This window comes from Strigops habroptila, chromosome 5 (genome assembly GCF_004027225.2).
Source record: "Strigops habroptila isolate Jane chromosome 5, bStrHab1.2.pri, whole genome shotgun sequence".
Taxonomy (NCBI): Eukaryota; Metazoa; Chordata; class Aves; order Psittaciformes; family Psittacidae; genus Strigops; species Strigops habroptila.
In genome coordinates, this window is record NC_044281.2 from 69,898,647 (window position 1) to 69,916,902 (window position 18,256).

The window sequence follows — 18,256 nt, forward strand, 5'->3', positions numbered from 1 at the left end:
GGCTCTGATTTTCTGTGTGTTCCATGATTTCTAGATACACACTTCTTTGTGGTATATTGGTTTGAAAACCTAAATATAGTAAGTCCTCGTACCATTAATTACTGTGCCTGAGTTCTTTTAAGTACCCAAATAAGTATTAACATCATTAGCTGATGCCTGAGGTTGCAAAACCTGGTCACAGCTAATTGGACTGTTCATGTAAGGTTGAGGCTTTTGAAGAAGTCCACTAAGTTGTTTCTTTATTTTTAACAGCTGTACAGTTTGAACCCAGGATTTCGTCTCTTTTCTTCTTTTTTCTAGAGTTGGAGACCGCCAAAAAGCAGGCAGATATTGACAGGAAAGCTATAGAGGAGCTTGTGAGGGAAAGAGATATGCTAAGCAAGGTGAGCTTGCATTGGTAATACTGATAAACAAATCTCACAGCTTGAGAATGAAATGCCTGTAGTTTAAACACAGCAACTGACATACGTTGTAGAATATATAATGTTAAGTAAAACATTCAGATTTTCTTAAGCAGATGTTCACACTGCTTTTTTCCTATGCTTTGAAATAGCGTACCCATAAACACACAAAAGATTTCTAAGTTCTAACATATAAACTTGGAGTTATATGCTACCAGTTTAACTGGGAGTTAAAATATGCTACATATGTTCACCTTTATTGCAAACCTGTTATTTGATATCCAGAGTTCCTTACATCCATGCTTTTACACTCTGTAGCATATGAAGTTTAATATTAATCTAGACAAACTAAGTCTTTGCTAGTAAAAGAACAAACCAAAATGTTGATGCACCATGCAGCAGCTTGGCAGGCTGCGTTAATACCAATCCTTGCTTTTAGGTCCATTTCTCATACTGATCATTTTCCATCAGCCCAAGGATCTTGTACTGCAGGGTAGCATCTCATGTTTATGGGCATTCCTGAAGTGTAATCTAGTAAATTCAATGCTAAAAGATGATTTCTGAGGTGCTTTAGTTGGCATAGATTCACTATCCTGGGTCTCAACTCTAGCAGAGGTTCAGATTTGGCAAGTAACAAAAATCTGTTTTGTATAGGGAAAGTAAATTTAAAGTGGGAGCAGAATGCTGATTTTGTAAATATAATATCTCAGTATTCTCTGTTTAATCCTTATGTATAATTTTAAACCAAGCTTGGTTGATTTCCAGTTTGGACTTGCTGTTTAGGACACGAGAAGGAAGGGTGTATGCCTTTATTATTTATTTTTCTGGCTGTTGGCATGCTTTACAATCTAAATGCCTCAAAGCCAGTCAGGTTTTTCCAGTCATTAGTTATATCCACTTGTAAACAATCCTATCCATTTTTTGTTGTAATGCAGACACTAGTGTTTTAACTTCAAATCAGAAAAAAAACGCTATTTAGCAGCTCTGTTAGAGATGGTTTGTTTTTTTTAAAATCAGATTTGAGGCTCAAGTATTTCAACTGAACACATTAGCTAAGGGGTAATGACATTGGGAAGTCCATAATCATATGGCATATTTTTGTCATAGTGGTGGCAGTGTTGCCTTTTCAGCTCAAGAGTCATTATTTTGTGTTCCCTGTAGAACTTGGTCAAGGCCACCAGTGCCACTCAGAAGCAGATAAATCTGGTGAAGCTCCATGAACAGTCAAAGAGGAACTTGGAAAGTGAAATCCAAAATTATAAGATTGAAGCTCAGAAACAAAGGAAGATTATTTACCAGTTGGAGAAGGAGAGAGATTCTTTCATCAGTGAAACCAGTGAGCTCAAACAGAAGGTATGAACAGATTTTTGTGCAAGTGGTTCTTTCCTGTCTTACTCTCAAAACTGTAAAGATGCTATATTCACTTCCTAACGTGCCAGTGGGAGAAAGCTTAGATCAGTGGTCTTCACACAGTTTACAAAGATTTCTTCTTGTCAGTGCATATTGCCTGCTGCTGTTTCGATCTCCCTGGGGGAACCACATCAAGGGGTGTGTATTCTATGAGAGACTTGGAGTACAGCCATGTGTTTCTCTTATTCAGTGGTCATTTGGGAAATTAAACTAGAACTGGAGTTCAAAGCAAGGCCTCTGACTTCCTATACCCAAATCCTACAATTGAAACTCTCATATGCAGTTGGAAATTACTCTTTGGTTGTTGTGTCTTATCTGCAAAGGACCTTATCTTGCATACTATTGAGGCCAGTGAAAGATGACCGCGCTTGACATCTTCGTAAGAGACTTAGCATTTTGAAGGATTACTCCCATTATGTGAAAACATCTGAACATGTTCAAGCTAGTATGCAAACCAGAAGTCTTCCAGGAACAGCTGCAGAGAAACACTGCATAAAATCTGTCTTGCCTGCTGCGCATTATTATGTATATCTTTATTCCTGACTGTATATTTGGGAACATGGTTGTAACATGTTCCATTAATTGCTGAAGATCACATTGAAGGGCCCTCCAAGAAGCTCATTGATTTACTGGGATTAGCTTTCAAGCTGTTTCAACTCACAAGTTATTTGCTATCTCTTCAAGTTAAAATGATCCTTTCTAACTTCATGTGACCAGCGGCTTTTAAATCATTTTTTGAATGGTATACACTCCCTTGTCTGGATTACCTTTTGTCATTTCCTCAGAATAATATTCCATGAAAATGAGATTTGTCTTTGTGGCAAAGTCATATTTGCATCTTTTCCTCATAGTGCATTTCTAACAGTATAGATATGAGTTAAGAACATTGTAAACTAGGGTGAGGGAGTAATTCATAACACTCAGAACTACAAGGCTCTTGCTTTCAATTCTGCTGAAGGTTGCTCACAGTATTTTGAGGGTGAAAATGACAAACGTTTGCTTGCTTACTTTTTCTTTTTTTTTTCCCTGCCACTTTGGGTGCAAATTTGCTGGCACTTATTATAAGGCAGATTCTCAGTAAATGGATTATGGCACTTGTGCTGTTTGTATAATGATGCCTGCATTGTGATTGCAAGTTTCTGAAGGACTTGCATGCTTCTGTGGTTCACTGAAGGGGCAATTCCTGACTCAGCTTGCACGTGAAGAGCAGCAGGAGCAGTTCAGAGCATAGACATATGCGAGACAATAGTCTTTTCCCTGCAGTGGTTCTCTACATGAAATTATTGTTTGGAAGGATAAGACAGGATAGGAGGACATAGGATCAGGATTATTATATCCACTAGGTAGTAGTTGGGATCACTGTTTGACCTATGCAGACTTGAGAAACTGTGGCAAAACCACAGGAGCAATTTCACAACTGATGGGGAATGAGCTTCTGATGGGCAGTAATCATATGGCCAGCCAATGCTCTTCTGTCACCTTTTACCATCAAGCTAGGTCTGAAGAAGCTCACTGCATACCTTCTGAATTGTGTATGGGCTGCTAAAGAGCCAAACTGATCTAAGTCCAAAGACTTCTTGGAACTCCTGCAAGGCAGACAGAGCCATGCTGGCTCTGAAAGCTGTCTGCTTACTTACAGCAGGACAGAATCTATAGAGCTGCAGAATCCCTCTTTTAAAATTGTCATTTACTATTTAGTAACTGATGAACAGACTCAGCAAAGTTATATCCACAACAGTTAAATATTTTAGTGGTGCAAACTCATGCTAGGTTTGCTCTTTTAATTATTGGCTTGGCTGACCACTCATTTGTACCATTTTTAAGCCAGTGTCACTTGTTGAATAGTCTTAACTTGGAGATTAGCCAGCACAAATGAGAAAAAAATCTGGCTCTTTGCTGTTTGCTGTGTAACCTGTATTACTGAGCTACAAATGTTACTAGATTATTTCTTTTTTTAATTAAAATTCTTAGAGTATGAAATCTTGGTTTCCCTGTAGAAGGTTTAGGCTGCTGAAAAGGAAGCAGTGAAGTACAGCCTTCAGTCTCACCTGGATTGTTCCCTAAGCGTGCCTTATGAGAAGTCACAAAACTAGTCCTAGTATGTTGTTTTTTTCAAGAAAAAAAAAGCTATTTACAAAGTCAAGTTTACAGTTTAACAACATAGCCAGGAAAATTTAAAAAACCCCAGCAACAAACAACCAACCTCATATTTCTTTTTTTAAATTCACATAATCTTTGGAAAATCTAATGCTTAACTGACACATCATTAAGACCATACCAGCCCTTCTTGGAGTGGTTAAATAAAGGTAAGAAAATAAGGATGGCACCTTTACTGAAATCTTGAGTAGATTCATTGAACTAAACAGATAACCAACAGTAGATGATAGTTGAGTGTACAGAGGAAAAAACTGTGGGGGTATAGAAGAAAACTATGAATATCTAATACTTTCTGCTTAGCTTTGGCCCCTCGTTGCGGAATCTGAGAGGCGTAGTGTGAGGATGCTCAGCCTCCCACAGGGCTCTGTTGGGAAACACTGCATGTGTATTTTCTGTATTTATAATGGAGAATTATTTGGGTTTAATCATTCCAGAAAAAGCAGAGTCAGCATCCAACCTGTGAGCACAACTCAAAAAACTTAGTCCACAAGCTTATTGCACTTATATTGTATCAAAACCAAGTAAAAGACTTACAAATGCAGTGACCTACTTTCAAATGTTGCTCCAGCCTATGATCACCAGAGCGCAGATAGAATACATGCCTCATTGATTTCTTCTCCCTGCTATTACTATTGGCAGGTTGTTTTAACAGAAAAAGAAAAGGCAGGAGTATGTTATAAACTGGGACTGTGTTTTAGTATTGCACTGTAAGCAGTTCCTTGGATCCTCTGCAGTCAGCTACAAATGTGCTGGAATTGTATTCCTGGCACTGTAATAAAATTTTCTATATTTAGCTATCCCCTATCTTCAAAGTTGGTTGGAGGTACCTGGTAGAACAATCAATTAATTAAGCTCATCCCACATAGTTACACCTCACAAGGGTTTACTGCTAACCAAGGGACAACACTGTCAACCACAAACTTTGCAGTTATTGATTATTTGATTTCTTTTTTTTTTTTTAATTCTTCTGCTTTGACACATGAACCTAAATCTTACCTCAAACTGTTGCTGTCAAAGAGAGAGTCAGGAAAACTGAGTATGAAATGCAGTTGTAAATGGACTTCTCCCCTGGATTCTGTCTATGTGATTCCTCAGCTGTTTTTTTTAATGCTTCATCTTTTTCCCAGCTCTAAGGGTGTCATTGTTTTCTCCCCTGGGCAGTGAACCTGAAAAATGATGTTCTTGATGCGTGTACTCCTTAGTTTTCTTCTTATTTCTTTTACTTTTCTTTGTTTGTAATGCTGGATTCTGTTTGAATACTGCTTTTTTGTGCTCCTCGGCTTTCCACTTTGTACAGCAGGAGGCAGGTTCTTATGTTAAAAAAAAAAAAAACAATTAGGAAGCCCATCATAACAATTAGCAACTATTTGCATTTTTGCTCCTTTAATGTAGTAATTCTTATGAATTGTTGTGTAACTGTTAATAAAGGTGTTTGTAAAATTTTGTATTTTTGCTTGCTGATACTGCATGTGATCACCTTCTTTCTACAGTCTATAATACTCCATTCTCTTTAGGTAACCTTCAGAGTATTATTTCTAACCCTTCATAGAAGCAACTAATGGTGATTACCTACTTATTTAGAAAAGTTGGGTTGTTAGAATGTAGGAGTAGATGCAGATCTTCTTTGGAAAACCTGTGTGGTTTTATTCATCTTATCATAAAGCTGACATGCAAACCAACATACAAAGTCTAGCTTTGCTGTATAAATAACCTAACACTATTCTTGAGGAAAGCTGTTTATATTAACTTTATCGAGCCTGCTCAGTGGCAATATTTTCAGTAGCTTATTTTTAAATTACATGTTTTAAATTACATGTGTGCACACCTTTAAGTTTTAGTCTTGACCAAAACCTAGGTGTCAGATTAAAACAAAATGTTGTCCCACATGAGCAATCCAGGAAAGTTAAACTTGTACATGGACTGAAGTGGTTTTTAGCTGTAGCTTAAACTTCTTGTTACAGGGGTCTGAACTTGTTAGCTTAGAAGAAAATCATGAACTCTGCCTCATCCTTATAATCTTGTGATGACAGTTTAATTGTGTTCGCTTCTTTCTGCTCCAGGTCCTCCAGAACCTGAAAGATATTGAAATACGGGAAATGCAGATCTGTGACTATGAGAAGAAATTAGAAGAGTCTACAATTAAACTTAAACAAGAGCAAAGCCAGTGTGAAGCTGTGAGAACAGAGAGGAACCTGTACAGTAAAAACCTGGTTGAAGCTAAGGTAGAAGAATACATTTTTCCTTGTGTTTTTCTCTCTGCTCTTGTTTCTTTCCTGATCTAATTTTAATTTGATAAAAGGAAAGCTCACTGGATCAATGACAGAAATGGTTTCTTCATTCCCATGTGTTTTGGGGAATGAATGTTTTAGGTCCCCGACATTTTATCTGGACAGTTTGTATTTGGAGTGGAAATAGGAATCCACAGTCATCGTCTAGCAATTTCCCTGCTTCAAAGCATGCATAAAATCACAGTACACTGGAGCTATGGAGTTACAAAACCCTACCAGAGAAGAAATTTTTTCCTTTCCATTCTAGCTCCACTCTGTTTATTCCTTTAGAAGTTGTCTGTATTTATGGGAAATAGGGTATAAGGGGAATAAGATTGCCTCCTTAACCTCGAATGTGTATGCACATTACTGTGAATCATGATTTAGAAAGCAAGAGAAACCTTTCCCAGCTGAAGTGAAATTTTCTGACACAATTTAACGCTTCCACCTCACTTGTTCCTTTCAGGGAATGTAATATTCCTCAGCTAATGATGCTCTCTCCATTCATCTCTTCCTTGGGGATCTCACTAACAATACTAGAGGAAGAGAACAGGTCACTGCCTGTTATTCTGATGTAGCAATCTAAAATACTACACAGATCCTATTGTAATCATCAGAGATTGGGACCTTGGATATGGGTGATTTACAGCCTCGGGTTATTTCAGAATAAGGATTTATAACATAGACATATACAGTAGATTACGAATTTATACTCTGTTTTGAATAGGTAGGTGTTTTGCTTGAGAAGCAGATGGGAACGAACTGTCCAAGTTCCTATCCTGCTGAATTTGTTGAGGAATGAACCATTTTGCCATTTATGTGGGATGCTTTACTTGACCTTTGTCTGCCTCTCATCAGTGGATGTGGTGTTGGGATTCTTGCTGCTCACAAACAATCTCCCAGGAGAAACAAGGATGAAAAATTGCAACACTGATTTTTTATTTTTATTTCTTTTAAATTTTCTTTTTAAACATACAACATAAATTTGCTTACTTATAAAGAACTGGCATTCAGGTGCTGAGTTCCATAATGAAGCAAATGAACTCATCAGCCTTTTGGGGTTTTGAATGTTATATGGTGGTACGCACAATGCTGTTCATGGTTCCAGGCATTAGAGGCTGGTCTTCAGACTGTAATAGCTTATTTGGCTTACCATAAAACTTTTTCAGCAAGTCCTGTGTGAGAAGGTAGCTGATCCTAAAAGATCTTGTGGCCAAGGCAACATCATGTGTAGCAGTGGAAAAATAGTCATTCATTATTCAGGAACAGGGCAGCCGGACATGAAAGGAAAAGGCAAAAAAAGAGGGTTGTGTTAAAAATTATGGTAAGTTCCTTTTCCTTTTGGGAAGTAAAAGAAATTTGCACAAGCTTGTTTAGATAAAACTAGATGTAAGTATTTTTGGATTGCTAAATGTGAAAATATCCTGTTGCCCACGTTGCTAGTGACCTCCAGAGTACCATAATGTTCAGCTCAGTGAAATCTCTTGCAAAAGACATTCTGGCAGGCTGTTAATATGAGATAAATATCTGATGCTTTTGTCCTTGGGATTTCTTTTAGTGTTAGGAGCTCATTTGTTTAAGCGAGTTTATTAGGAGATGTGTTTGCAAAATTGTGTGTTCTTACTGTTCTTCATTAAATATAGAATATAGGAAGGTATTTGTGTGTATGTCTGGGCACCATGTTTTAAATCTCTCTCATATTCCACAATACTGAAGAGATTTATAAGCTATTTATCAATGACAACTTTTAATATGACTTTTGCATTCACAGGAGTGACTGGACATGCAAACAGGTAGGCCTAATGACATATTGCTATCTTTATTTCTGGTTCATTTAATTTCCCAAATCAATGTGGAATCCGTGGATTTTTGTTTTGTGGACTGTTGTAGTAATCAGTACTTTCTCTGTACTGTTTGTGAACACTGCTATGACTCAAGATCTTACTTAATTATGTTAAGCATTTCATGCAAGAAAACATCACTCTCATGTCAAGTAAATCCATCCCTATGATGGACAGTGTTGAAAGAGCTTTACGCAACCATGGTTTTGTACTGAAATGTTCATATTCACATCAAAGGTTATGATATCTTCTCTGTGAGGTGGCAGCCTCTAGCAGAGGAGTAATAGCTTCTAAAGCATGCCTGTCTAAGCACTGAATTTATTAGCTTCCATTTCATGTTACAACATGAGCCATCACTGCAATGAGTTGAAACAGAGGTTTTTTTTGCACAGGCAGGCACCTCTGTGCTGTGAGTGGAAGTATTCCTAGTGACCTGATCTCTCTGCATGCTACCAAGCTTTTTGTTCTGTGTTTGGAGCTTAAAATATTTGCTAAATATTCTCATATCAGGGACTTCTCTGAGCAGTCTTTTCCCCCTTGCACCTATGCGCAAGCTAGCACATAGGCAAAATGGAGATATAAGCATTTCCTATATTTCCTTGCAGGCATATAGGTATCTTACTTATGGTTATGTTCATTTGCACAACGGAGCAGCTTTTCTCCAAATATTTGTGCCCAACTGTATACATCATTTTTGAAAAACACATTACTAGAAACATGGTAACAGATGGAGAGGATCAGAATCTTATTAATTTGGATTGATTGCTAGTTCTTATTATATGTCCAACACTTTAAATAGATTATTATACTCATAATTGATGGTCATTATTTTTGTCAATGTATCTTTTAAAGGCTTTTTTTATTGCAATGTCATTCTGGCATAAATGAAAAATTGTCATTTAATGAAACTGTTTTGTTCTATTGGATTAAAAAGTAGTATCTTGCGGTACGCATGACTGTCTCCTCTCAAGCACTGTGGCTACATTTTCCAACATCTAAATAGCCTGAACTCACAATCACAAACTTGCTCTTTCTTTTTTGATCCCTCTCCGTAATCACACTTTCTGTTCTGTTAGGATGAGATATCAGAAATGAAGAAGAAATTTAAATCTGTAATACATCAGATGGATCAGCTGAAAGAGGAGATCAAAACCAAAGAAGACGACCTTGTAAAAGCACATTTAGAAAATCAGCGAAAAGAGAAGGAGAAGGAATTATTGAAGGTAAGAGCCTTTACACATACACCTCATTACAAAGGATGGTTTCCATGATTTCACAGACATTATGTTCCTGGTCTGTGGTAGTTGTTTTGCTGTATTTTAATAAACTGTTCTATAACTGAAGCACAAAATCCCTTACACTTCAGAGGTATTAGTTACACCAATATTCTATGTATCTGCCAAATTCAATCTCTGCCTATAATTATAATCCAACAGATCCTGGTTTGTCTGTTGGAAGCTTTAAATTTCTTGGCGATTAAACAGTTTTACTATAAAGTTCCATTTTGCTTGCAGAAATGTGGGTTTGGGGGATAGCCTGATTCTGGCAAGCTTTTAATATAGACCCTTATAATTCAAGCTTTTCTTTTTAAAAACTTTTTTCTCTCTGCTGTTTTTAAGTGCAAACCCCATTATATTATACTTCACAATGTTGTATTTCTGTGTGACTAGCAAGCATTAGTCTTCTGGGAGTTAGGCAGTGCATTTTAGTAGATCCCTCTGCACAGAGAGTTATTTTAATATTGTGGTATAAAGCAGCAAGAATCTGTTTTAATTCAAAGGAAATCTGAGTTTAAAGCTCTCTTCTTCTTCTCAGCCCATCCTTAGATAAGCTGTTAGATTTGTGGTGATATCTCAACCCAATTTACCGCACTCTCAAAAGAATGAGGGAGTTAGTGTTCACAGCAGCTTATTTTTTCTCTTCACTAAGCACTATAAAAAAAATCCCGAAACCTGGAAACAAACAACACCCCCCACAACCAGAAGTCCCCTGCCACTTTCCACAATATTTTCTTTTGTCAGTTTATTGCTATGCTGCAATGACTCCTTGAGTTTTCAGCCCTTCTCAGCACATTACAGTTATGACAAGATGTCAATAGAGCTTTGTAAAAAGGTGATGTATTTGTGTTCTTGTACCTGATCTGTCTCCGAGTTGTTCTATCAGTGATGGAGAAGTCAAACTGTCTCATTTCCTGTGTACAGCTTTCTGCCTTAACTAGTCCCCAGTTCTGTCTGATCATCTCAGGCAGAAGTGCCATCCATTTGACAACAACGTGATTGCTAGATGGTTTACCCACACAATTATTCACTAGCAAGTATGTCCATACACTGACATCACATTACTGACTAGCTTAAGGGCATTGTGGACTTCTACCTGAGTGTCTCTGCTGAGTACTAAAGCTGAAGAGAATTCGAAGAGGGAGGTGATTGTTACAGGTGCAAAAGAACCCAATTATTTGTGTAGCAAGCCAGCTTCAATTTGTCCTGTTTGCACTGATGTGAAGCAAACAAACAAGCTGTTCGTGGGAGATCAGTTTAAAGAATGTGCTAAATCATGGAGGACTGGGGTTCATAGGAATGAGATCATACAGCATTGGAATTATGCTTGCCTCAGCTTGCATAAAAATGTGTTATCATGGTAAATGAAACAGAGGAAGCCTGATCCAAGCTCCATTAAAGCCAGTGCAATGCCATCTTTTGGTTTCAGTTGGCCTTCATGCAGGCTTATGGATCAGACTGGGTTGACAAAGCATCTGAATGGTGAAAAATGTATATCTGAAAGCTGTAGGAAATATGGCCGTCTAGGTTTGAACTGCAGTTAAGTGCTTTTCTGTATTTTTGTAGATCTTCATGCATATCTTTTATTTCTTTTTAGCATTTTCTGGAAATCTGCATATAAAACCTCTGACTTGTTATTTCAGCATTCTGTGTCCAGTCCCAGTTAGACCTTTTATAAAATATATTTTATATTTCGTATTTATTTAATGTTTAAAAAATATATATATAAAAAAAAATATATTTTCCTCCCACCTCTAGAGCAAATAAAATCCCTCTTCACTCATGCTGGTATTTCAGAATCTAAGCAAGAATTTGGTTTGAATTTGGTTTGAGAGATTGCCATAGTTCCCATATAAATTCTTCTTTCTTGCTGACTGTTCTTCAGTTCTTAGAAATTCTCTGAACCAACTTCAAATGAGCTGTTGCTGACTTACAGCAGTTTCAGACCTATTTTTCTGCTCGCACAGTGACTGTGTTTATTAATTTCCTTTTCTCTTACCTAATGTACGCAGACCCTCAAACTCTAGTTTTTAGCATATTTAGTCTAACTGAAAGTCCTGTTAGCTTGTGGGGCCTTGGTTTGGGTTGAAGTATTGATGTTTTCTACACAAGGCAGTTCAGATTTATTTTAACTTAGTGCATTCCAGTGAGGAGATTTGTTTATATGAATGTTTGCTGCCAACATCTAATGCCACCTTTGTTTACAGCTCATATTTTTTCTGACATAAGGAGACTATAGAATTTTGATATATTAAAAAAATATTATCCAGCAATGCCAAACGCGTGAGCAGTTTTACATTTGTAGACAGCTTTTGCACAGTGTTGATTGCATTTCAATATGAAGTGGCTTGCATTTTTATTCGGCTGATGGATTCTGATGAACATCTAACACTGAGTAAGAGGGATGTGAGTGTTGCACATATGGGAAAATGAGAGGGTTTTTTTAAGAAAGTACGAATGGCAGAAGCTATTTTATTATGATGATGGAACTGTTTCTGTCTTAAATCATTGTTTTTGCAGGTGCAGCCTTCATCACAGACTCATTCTTTCAGTATTGGATGATGCTCTTTTCCAAAAGACAGCTTGAACATCATCCTTTATAAGGGTCAGAGTTGTGGCTAAGCGTTTGAGTCAAGGCTTGAAAGTTTTCATATCTGTGAAAATCTGCTGTAGTCAGCTAGTTCCATCTTGGCTCTGACTAATTGCCTAGCAATGATAGAAATTTCCAATAATCCAAGAAGATCTGATTAGTTTTTATCTACATACATGCCTTGAATTATAGAATTAACGACAGTGGGGATAGAATTATTGGGCACATTCCAGTGTTAGTTTAGGTTAGTGGTGTGCGATCGCTGTAACAGTGCGCTTAGGGACAGCATCTCTTTTCCAAGTCTTCCTCATCTACACATCCACTAAAAAAGCGCTAGAGCTCTTTAATTTTGCTGTTCCATGCCTGGTTGCCATCTTCTCCACTTACTCTGTTATTCCAGTCTGAAGCCTGTCCCAGGTTGATGCTGATTTGTATTACATAATCCTTTGTTAAAAGGACTGTTGCCCTTTCCAGCAAGGTGAACTATGCTTTCTCACATCCCAGACTGACTTTGAACTTTGAATATCAGCTCCATTGAAAGGCTTTCCAAATAAGACCTACTTAATTTTTTAAAAAAACCCATTTATTAAATGAGATGTTTCTGAATTACAACTTGAATCTTTGTCATAGGCAAAAATCCATTCGAATCATAGAATAGTTAGGGTTGGAAAGGACCTTAAGATCATCTATCTCCAACCCCCCTGCCATAGGCAGGGGCACCTCGCACTAAACCATGTCACCCAAGGCTCTGTCCAACCTGGCCTTGAACACCGCCAGGGATGGAGCATTCACAACTTCCTTGGGCAACCCATTCCAGTGCTTCACCACCCTCACTGTAAAGAACTTCTTCCTTATATCTAATCTAAACTTCCCCTGTTTAAGTTTGAACCCATTACCCCTTGTCCTACCGCTACAGTCCCTAATGAAGTGTCCCTCCCCAGCATCCTTATAGGCCCCTTCAGATACTGGAAGGCTGCTATGAGGTCTCCACGCAGCCTTCTCTTCTCCAGGCTGAACAGCCCCAACTTTCTCAGCCTGTCTTCATACGGGAGGTGCTCCAGCCCTCTTATCATCCTCGTGGCCTTCCTCTGAACTTGCTCCAACAGCTCCATGTCCTTTTTATGTTGAGGACACCAGAACTGTACACAATACTCCAAGTGAGGTCTCACGAGAGCAGAGTAGAGGGGCAGGATCACCTCCTTCGACCTGCTGGTCACGCTTCTTTTGATGCAGCCCAGGATACGGTTGGCTTTCTGGGCTGCAAGCGCACACTGCCGGCTCATGTTAAGCTTCTCATCAACCAACACCCCCAAGTCCTTTTCTGCAGGGCTGCTCTGAATCTCTTCTCCACCCAAGCTGTAGCTGTGCCTGGGGCAACCTGTAGCTCTGCATTTCTATTATGTATAACATAACAATATTAAAATACTGTTTACAACATTTCTTTAGGGATCTTCATGCTTTCTTGTCTTAGTGATTTGTTCTCAAAAACTAACAAAATATGTACCTCTCAGGAAACTAAAAGAATGTATGAGATTTTATTAAAATCCTAACTCTCGATCCCTGGTTTATGTAATGGGAAGTTGATACTAAATGCAGTTTACCGATATTCTTTGACTCCATCAGGCTGAACTGCTTCAGATGAAAAAACAGGCTCTGGAAACCAAGCACTTTATAGAAAATCAGGAGGCAGAAGAGAGAAAGCTCCTAAAAATCATTGCTGAAGCTGATGCTGAGAGGCTGAAGCAGAAGAGGGAAATTGACCAGGTAGGAGTCTCTGATTTGGCTTTTCAAACACTCTGCATTCTGTTCCCTCATTTGTCCAGTGTATTTTTAAGATCAAGACCCTTGCCTACTGTAAATGTGGTACTACTAAAGCTTTATAGTGCCATTGAAACAAAAATGTTAAGATACTGAAGTGAGTGGAATATGTAGCTTATGCTTCTCAGGCAGGTGAACCCTTATGGGGAAACTATTGGGCCCTTGCCATATTTCTTTCACTAATAACTGTGAAACCTCTTAACGCACATGATTTTGACTGATGCAGATACAGTCATGATCCTTTGGGATGGTACTGAGGAACTGTAACTGAGATTATTGGTTTGCCCTGAGTCCTTAGGTTATCAACGAGAGAGATATCCTTGGATCCCAGCTTGTTCAGCGCAATGATGAAGTGGCTCTGCTCTATGAAAAGATTAAAATTCAGCAGTCCATTCTAAACAAGGGTGAGAACCAATACCGACAGAGAATGGAAGACATCCAACTTCTCAGGATGGAGATCAAAAAACTTCGGCGTGAGAAGGGAATACTTGGCAAAAGTGTGGCTAATGTGGAGGATCTCAGGTAGGAAAACTTAATTAATATATTTCCATAGTGACTGCATCCATGATTCTGTGTTTGAGACAGGAAATATGTTATATGCATCATAAAGATTTATATCAACAACATTATACCTTGGAGGAGGGAATTGTTTGATTTAACCTCAAGCACAGACTGGATTAAATTCATGAAATAACAGCAATTAAGAAAATTAAAATATAGGAAGGAGGAAAAAAGATCTTGGCCAAAGTTGAGATAGTTTCCGTATTTCCCCTTGTACTATGAGTTACTGCCTACAGACTAAACTTGACAGACAGCGGCAGAAAAGATGTTCATAGTTCAGTGAGCTACTTAGTGGTACCCAAGGCCTAAATTAGTGGAACTGCTTTTTATTAGGCAATCCACAGAGGATGGGGAACACTTGACATAGTTATAACAAACCTCTGCACATTTTCACAGCTCTCTTCTTCCAGATTTATATGAAGACTTGCTCTCTGAGAAAGATTTAGTTAAATTTTCGTTGAAGGTTGTGTTTCTTTAAAACAGAAATTTAATAGCCTCAGCCTGATTTATCTCCTCCTTCTCTGGCTTAATGCTTCCTTTCTCTTTTTAACCCTCCTGTATTTGAGGCATATTCTTTGCTGATGGGAAACTATTGTCATTTTCTGTAGAATCAGTCTTAGTTTGTAAGGAGGGGCAGCTATGTTTTTAGCACATAACCGTCATGCTAATTCTATGTAGCTACCAGAGTGTTGGGTGAGATCTTTAGTTTAACTGTACCGTTACAATTCCATGGCTTTCAGTAGAGCAAACTAACTTCAGTTGTGGTCAGTCCCATTGACTCCAGCGGAATTATGCCAGTTTGATTAGGTGTGACAGAAAAGCGGATTGGGCAAAAAACATTAGCAATTGCAGTTTTCATTGACTGACTGCAGACAGGAATAGGATTTGAACTTGCTGCCCAAATGCATTCAGCTGAAAGTCTGTTACTGTATTGAAACTCTGTGACGGTATTGAAGTATAGTGCGATGCATGCCATGATGGGTGGATCAATTCTTGCTAACTGCAGCAGCAATCACATACTTTAATGAAGTCCAAAACCATCAGGAAAACTGCCTGTCGAAAGACTCCATTTATCACTTGTGTTGCTAATTAGCTTTCTTGATTTGCCAATTGGAGATGTGGGCTTTTTTTCCCTCTTCCATAACCTTGTCCAACCTCCCAGTTAAAAAAAGGTCTTTTTCTCTCTACTGAGCTAAATGCAACTCTGAGTTTAGTAGGAAAAGATTCAGCGGCAGAGTAGGCACATGGAGATCCTCCACCTCCTTTTCACCTTGGAGAACTTACAGAATCCACCCGCTAAAGTTATAAGGGTTGGACCATTGCAGAATGTGCCTGTTTTTATCCCTGCCCTTCAACCCCCTATCCTCACCATAAAAGCCTAGTTGTCAAAGAATTTTGGGAGTGCTCAATTAATTTTAAATACAGCAGCAAATCACCCCTGAAATTCCTTGAGGAGAACTAATAAAAGAAATCAAACTTGGGTTCTCTAAAGAACAGTGTCCATCATAGTTAGGTCCTAGAGTGTGTTTTATTTACTGGATTATGTGGGCCATGTAGATTTCAAACCTTTTTTCAAACACAAGCTATTAGATTCAATACGGGGCTAACTAGATATGACTCCATAACTGATTTGTAGGTTGCTCTAAATGAATTAACTGTCCTTCTGGCCTTAATGTACGTGGGAAGATATGAGCAGTGAGGTCCATTAGGCTGTGGAGTAGATTCCCTGAGAACTGAAGTAAAGTCCCTTTTTTGAGCCAGTCTTGCTGAAGTGAGTGAAGAGGTCTAACTGTGTTATCTTATGGTTCCACCTGCTTAGTGGTATTGGTGTTGACTATTAATCACAAAAGTCATTTTACTCATGCTGTAGTGCATGGAAGAATTGTTTGTTATCATCCATATTAATGCCTTGGCCACACTGATGTGGTTTTGGTGTGGTTTTTATCTTTTCGTTTTATGCTGGTCTTTAGACAGGAGATTCATCACATGCGAAAGGAACTATTAAGAGAGCAGACTCGATGCAAAGTTTTGGAAGAAGAACTGGAGAATCCCTTGAATGTTCACAGATGGAGAAAATTAGAGGTGACGTGTGAGCATTTCAAGTCCCCAATGCCCATATTACCAAGCCAGTGACACAGCATAAAGCCTATTTCGTTTAGTGTTATGCAAATTATGTGGAGGGGCAGGCAGACTGAAATTTCCATAGTACCAGTGGAATGGTTAACTGCTGAATGGTTTCCTTGCACAATGCAATCAGTGTTATTTTTGTGTTACTTTCTCAATGAAAAATTGCAGAGGGATTTGTAAAGAGCCAGTCAAATCCTAAAGGAAATAAGAATGCATAAGGCGAATTGCGAAAGGGGTGGTTCCTTAACGTGGATGTTGAGAAAGAGGATGATAGGAGAAAGATACAACCCTACCCTCACCAATTAGGGACATGTATATGGGAAAAAAAAGCCAGAATTAGAAAGGATCATACGCAGGTAAAGAATGAGCAGATATGGAGTCAAATGAAGGATGAATAGATATGAAGTCAAATGGTAAAGGACATCTGTGAGAAAATGAAGAGGCCTCCACATAACAGTGGTGGGATCCCAAAGATAGCCATGCCAGGTAATGTGAGTTCAACTGTTATGTAAACAGCAAATCTAAATTTCACACTATTTGAACTTGCCAAATGAAGGAGAAAAATAAAACATTCGTCAAGCACAGTCCAAATATATGAACATCAATTGGCATCACTGGATATTTTCGAAGTCAATGCCAGCTGAGACTTCTCTATTGCGTGGATCTTTGATCTGATGCCAGCCTGGGTTGCTTAGCTGCTCTAATAATGAGTGGTAACATGCTAGTCCCTACAGAAGCAGAGCTGAATATTTTGGCTGTGCTTCCTAGCAGGATAGTTAATTTCTGATCTCTTCATGCTGAGCTTAAAGCAGAATGGTGCACGTAGCTTTTCTCATGGAAGGGAGATAAAATGCAGGATGCTGAACCAGGTTAAAGACATCTAGGTACAATCTCCAGCAGCACCTTGTAACAACGGAAAATAGGGCCAGTCAAAACATTCAGTGTTGCGGAAATGAATGTATGAAGGGACTGATACGGGAAATCACATCTTTCCATTCTAGGTTAGTGGTCTGTATTTGGAACACGAAAAGGCCAGCAGATGTCAAGATCCATATGTGAAATAATCCTGATAGGGTTTTGGTTCGATTCCTAATGAACAAACACTCTCGTATCACTACAGTTGTCACAAATTGGCACCACGTTTGGGCAGTGCTATAGGAAATTCAAGGACTGAGTGGGTCATGGGGACTGAAGTAATTTTTATCCTGGTTTCTCAGGAGATGATATGCTATTGTGAGTGCTGCATGTGTACCTGTGTTAGTGTCCTGGTTACACTTGAATTGATTAGTCAATTTAGATAATATCAGACAAAAGATTAAGAGCCATGAGATACCAAGTTCCTTATAAGCTCAAGCAAATATACGGAGAGCAGGACCTTATTGGAGCCTTTACTGCAGTGTGAGTTTAATTCTTATGAGACATCACGCAAGAGAGGAGAAACCACCTGGGAGAGGTGTTGTGAATCCCTGAGTGGTAAAAAGCTTCTTTCAGAGTTTGCTCTTCATTAAAGGATCCAACAAGAAGATAGAAAACGGTGGGAAAGTAAGCTTTGCTGGCTTTTCCTCACAGAATTATTTATTATTATTAGATATTGTGAAGAGGTTTCATGAGGGTAACAGTATGAAACATAAACATGCTCCAACTGATCTTCAAGAGGCAGAGCTTCCAGTTCCAGGACTGCTTGTATACTTGCCATTTGAAAAAATAATCAACACTGCCCTCCTCCCTTTTCGATTTGTCATGTTTGAACACTTAGATATTATGGTTTTCATTTGCAAGAGAGAAACACTAACTTGTTATTTATTGT

General features: G+C 38.4%; 1 protein-coding gene across 1 annotated transcript in view; it reads left to right on the forward strand.

The window, feature by feature from the left end:
- Positions 1–18,256, forward strand: part of CFAP58 (cilia and flagella associated protein 58) — a 65,977-nt gene that overhangs the window by 19,012 nt on the left and 28,709 nt on the right. The window contains exons 8-14 of the mRNA XM_030487138.1: positions 301–383; positions 1,563–1,754; positions 6,029–6,190; positions 9,153–9,299; positions 13,567–13,707; positions 14,060–14,283; positions 16,293–16,404. Coding sequence (XP_030342998.1) covers positions 301–383; positions 1,563–1,754; positions 6,029–6,190; positions 9,153–9,299; positions 13,567–13,707; positions 14,060–14,283; positions 16,293–16,404 — 1,061 coding nt within the window. The remainder of the gene's footprint in view (positions 1–300; positions 384–1,562; positions 1,755–6,028; positions 6,191–9,152; positions 9,300–13,566; positions 13,708–14,059; positions 14,284–16,292; positions 16,405–18,256) is intronic.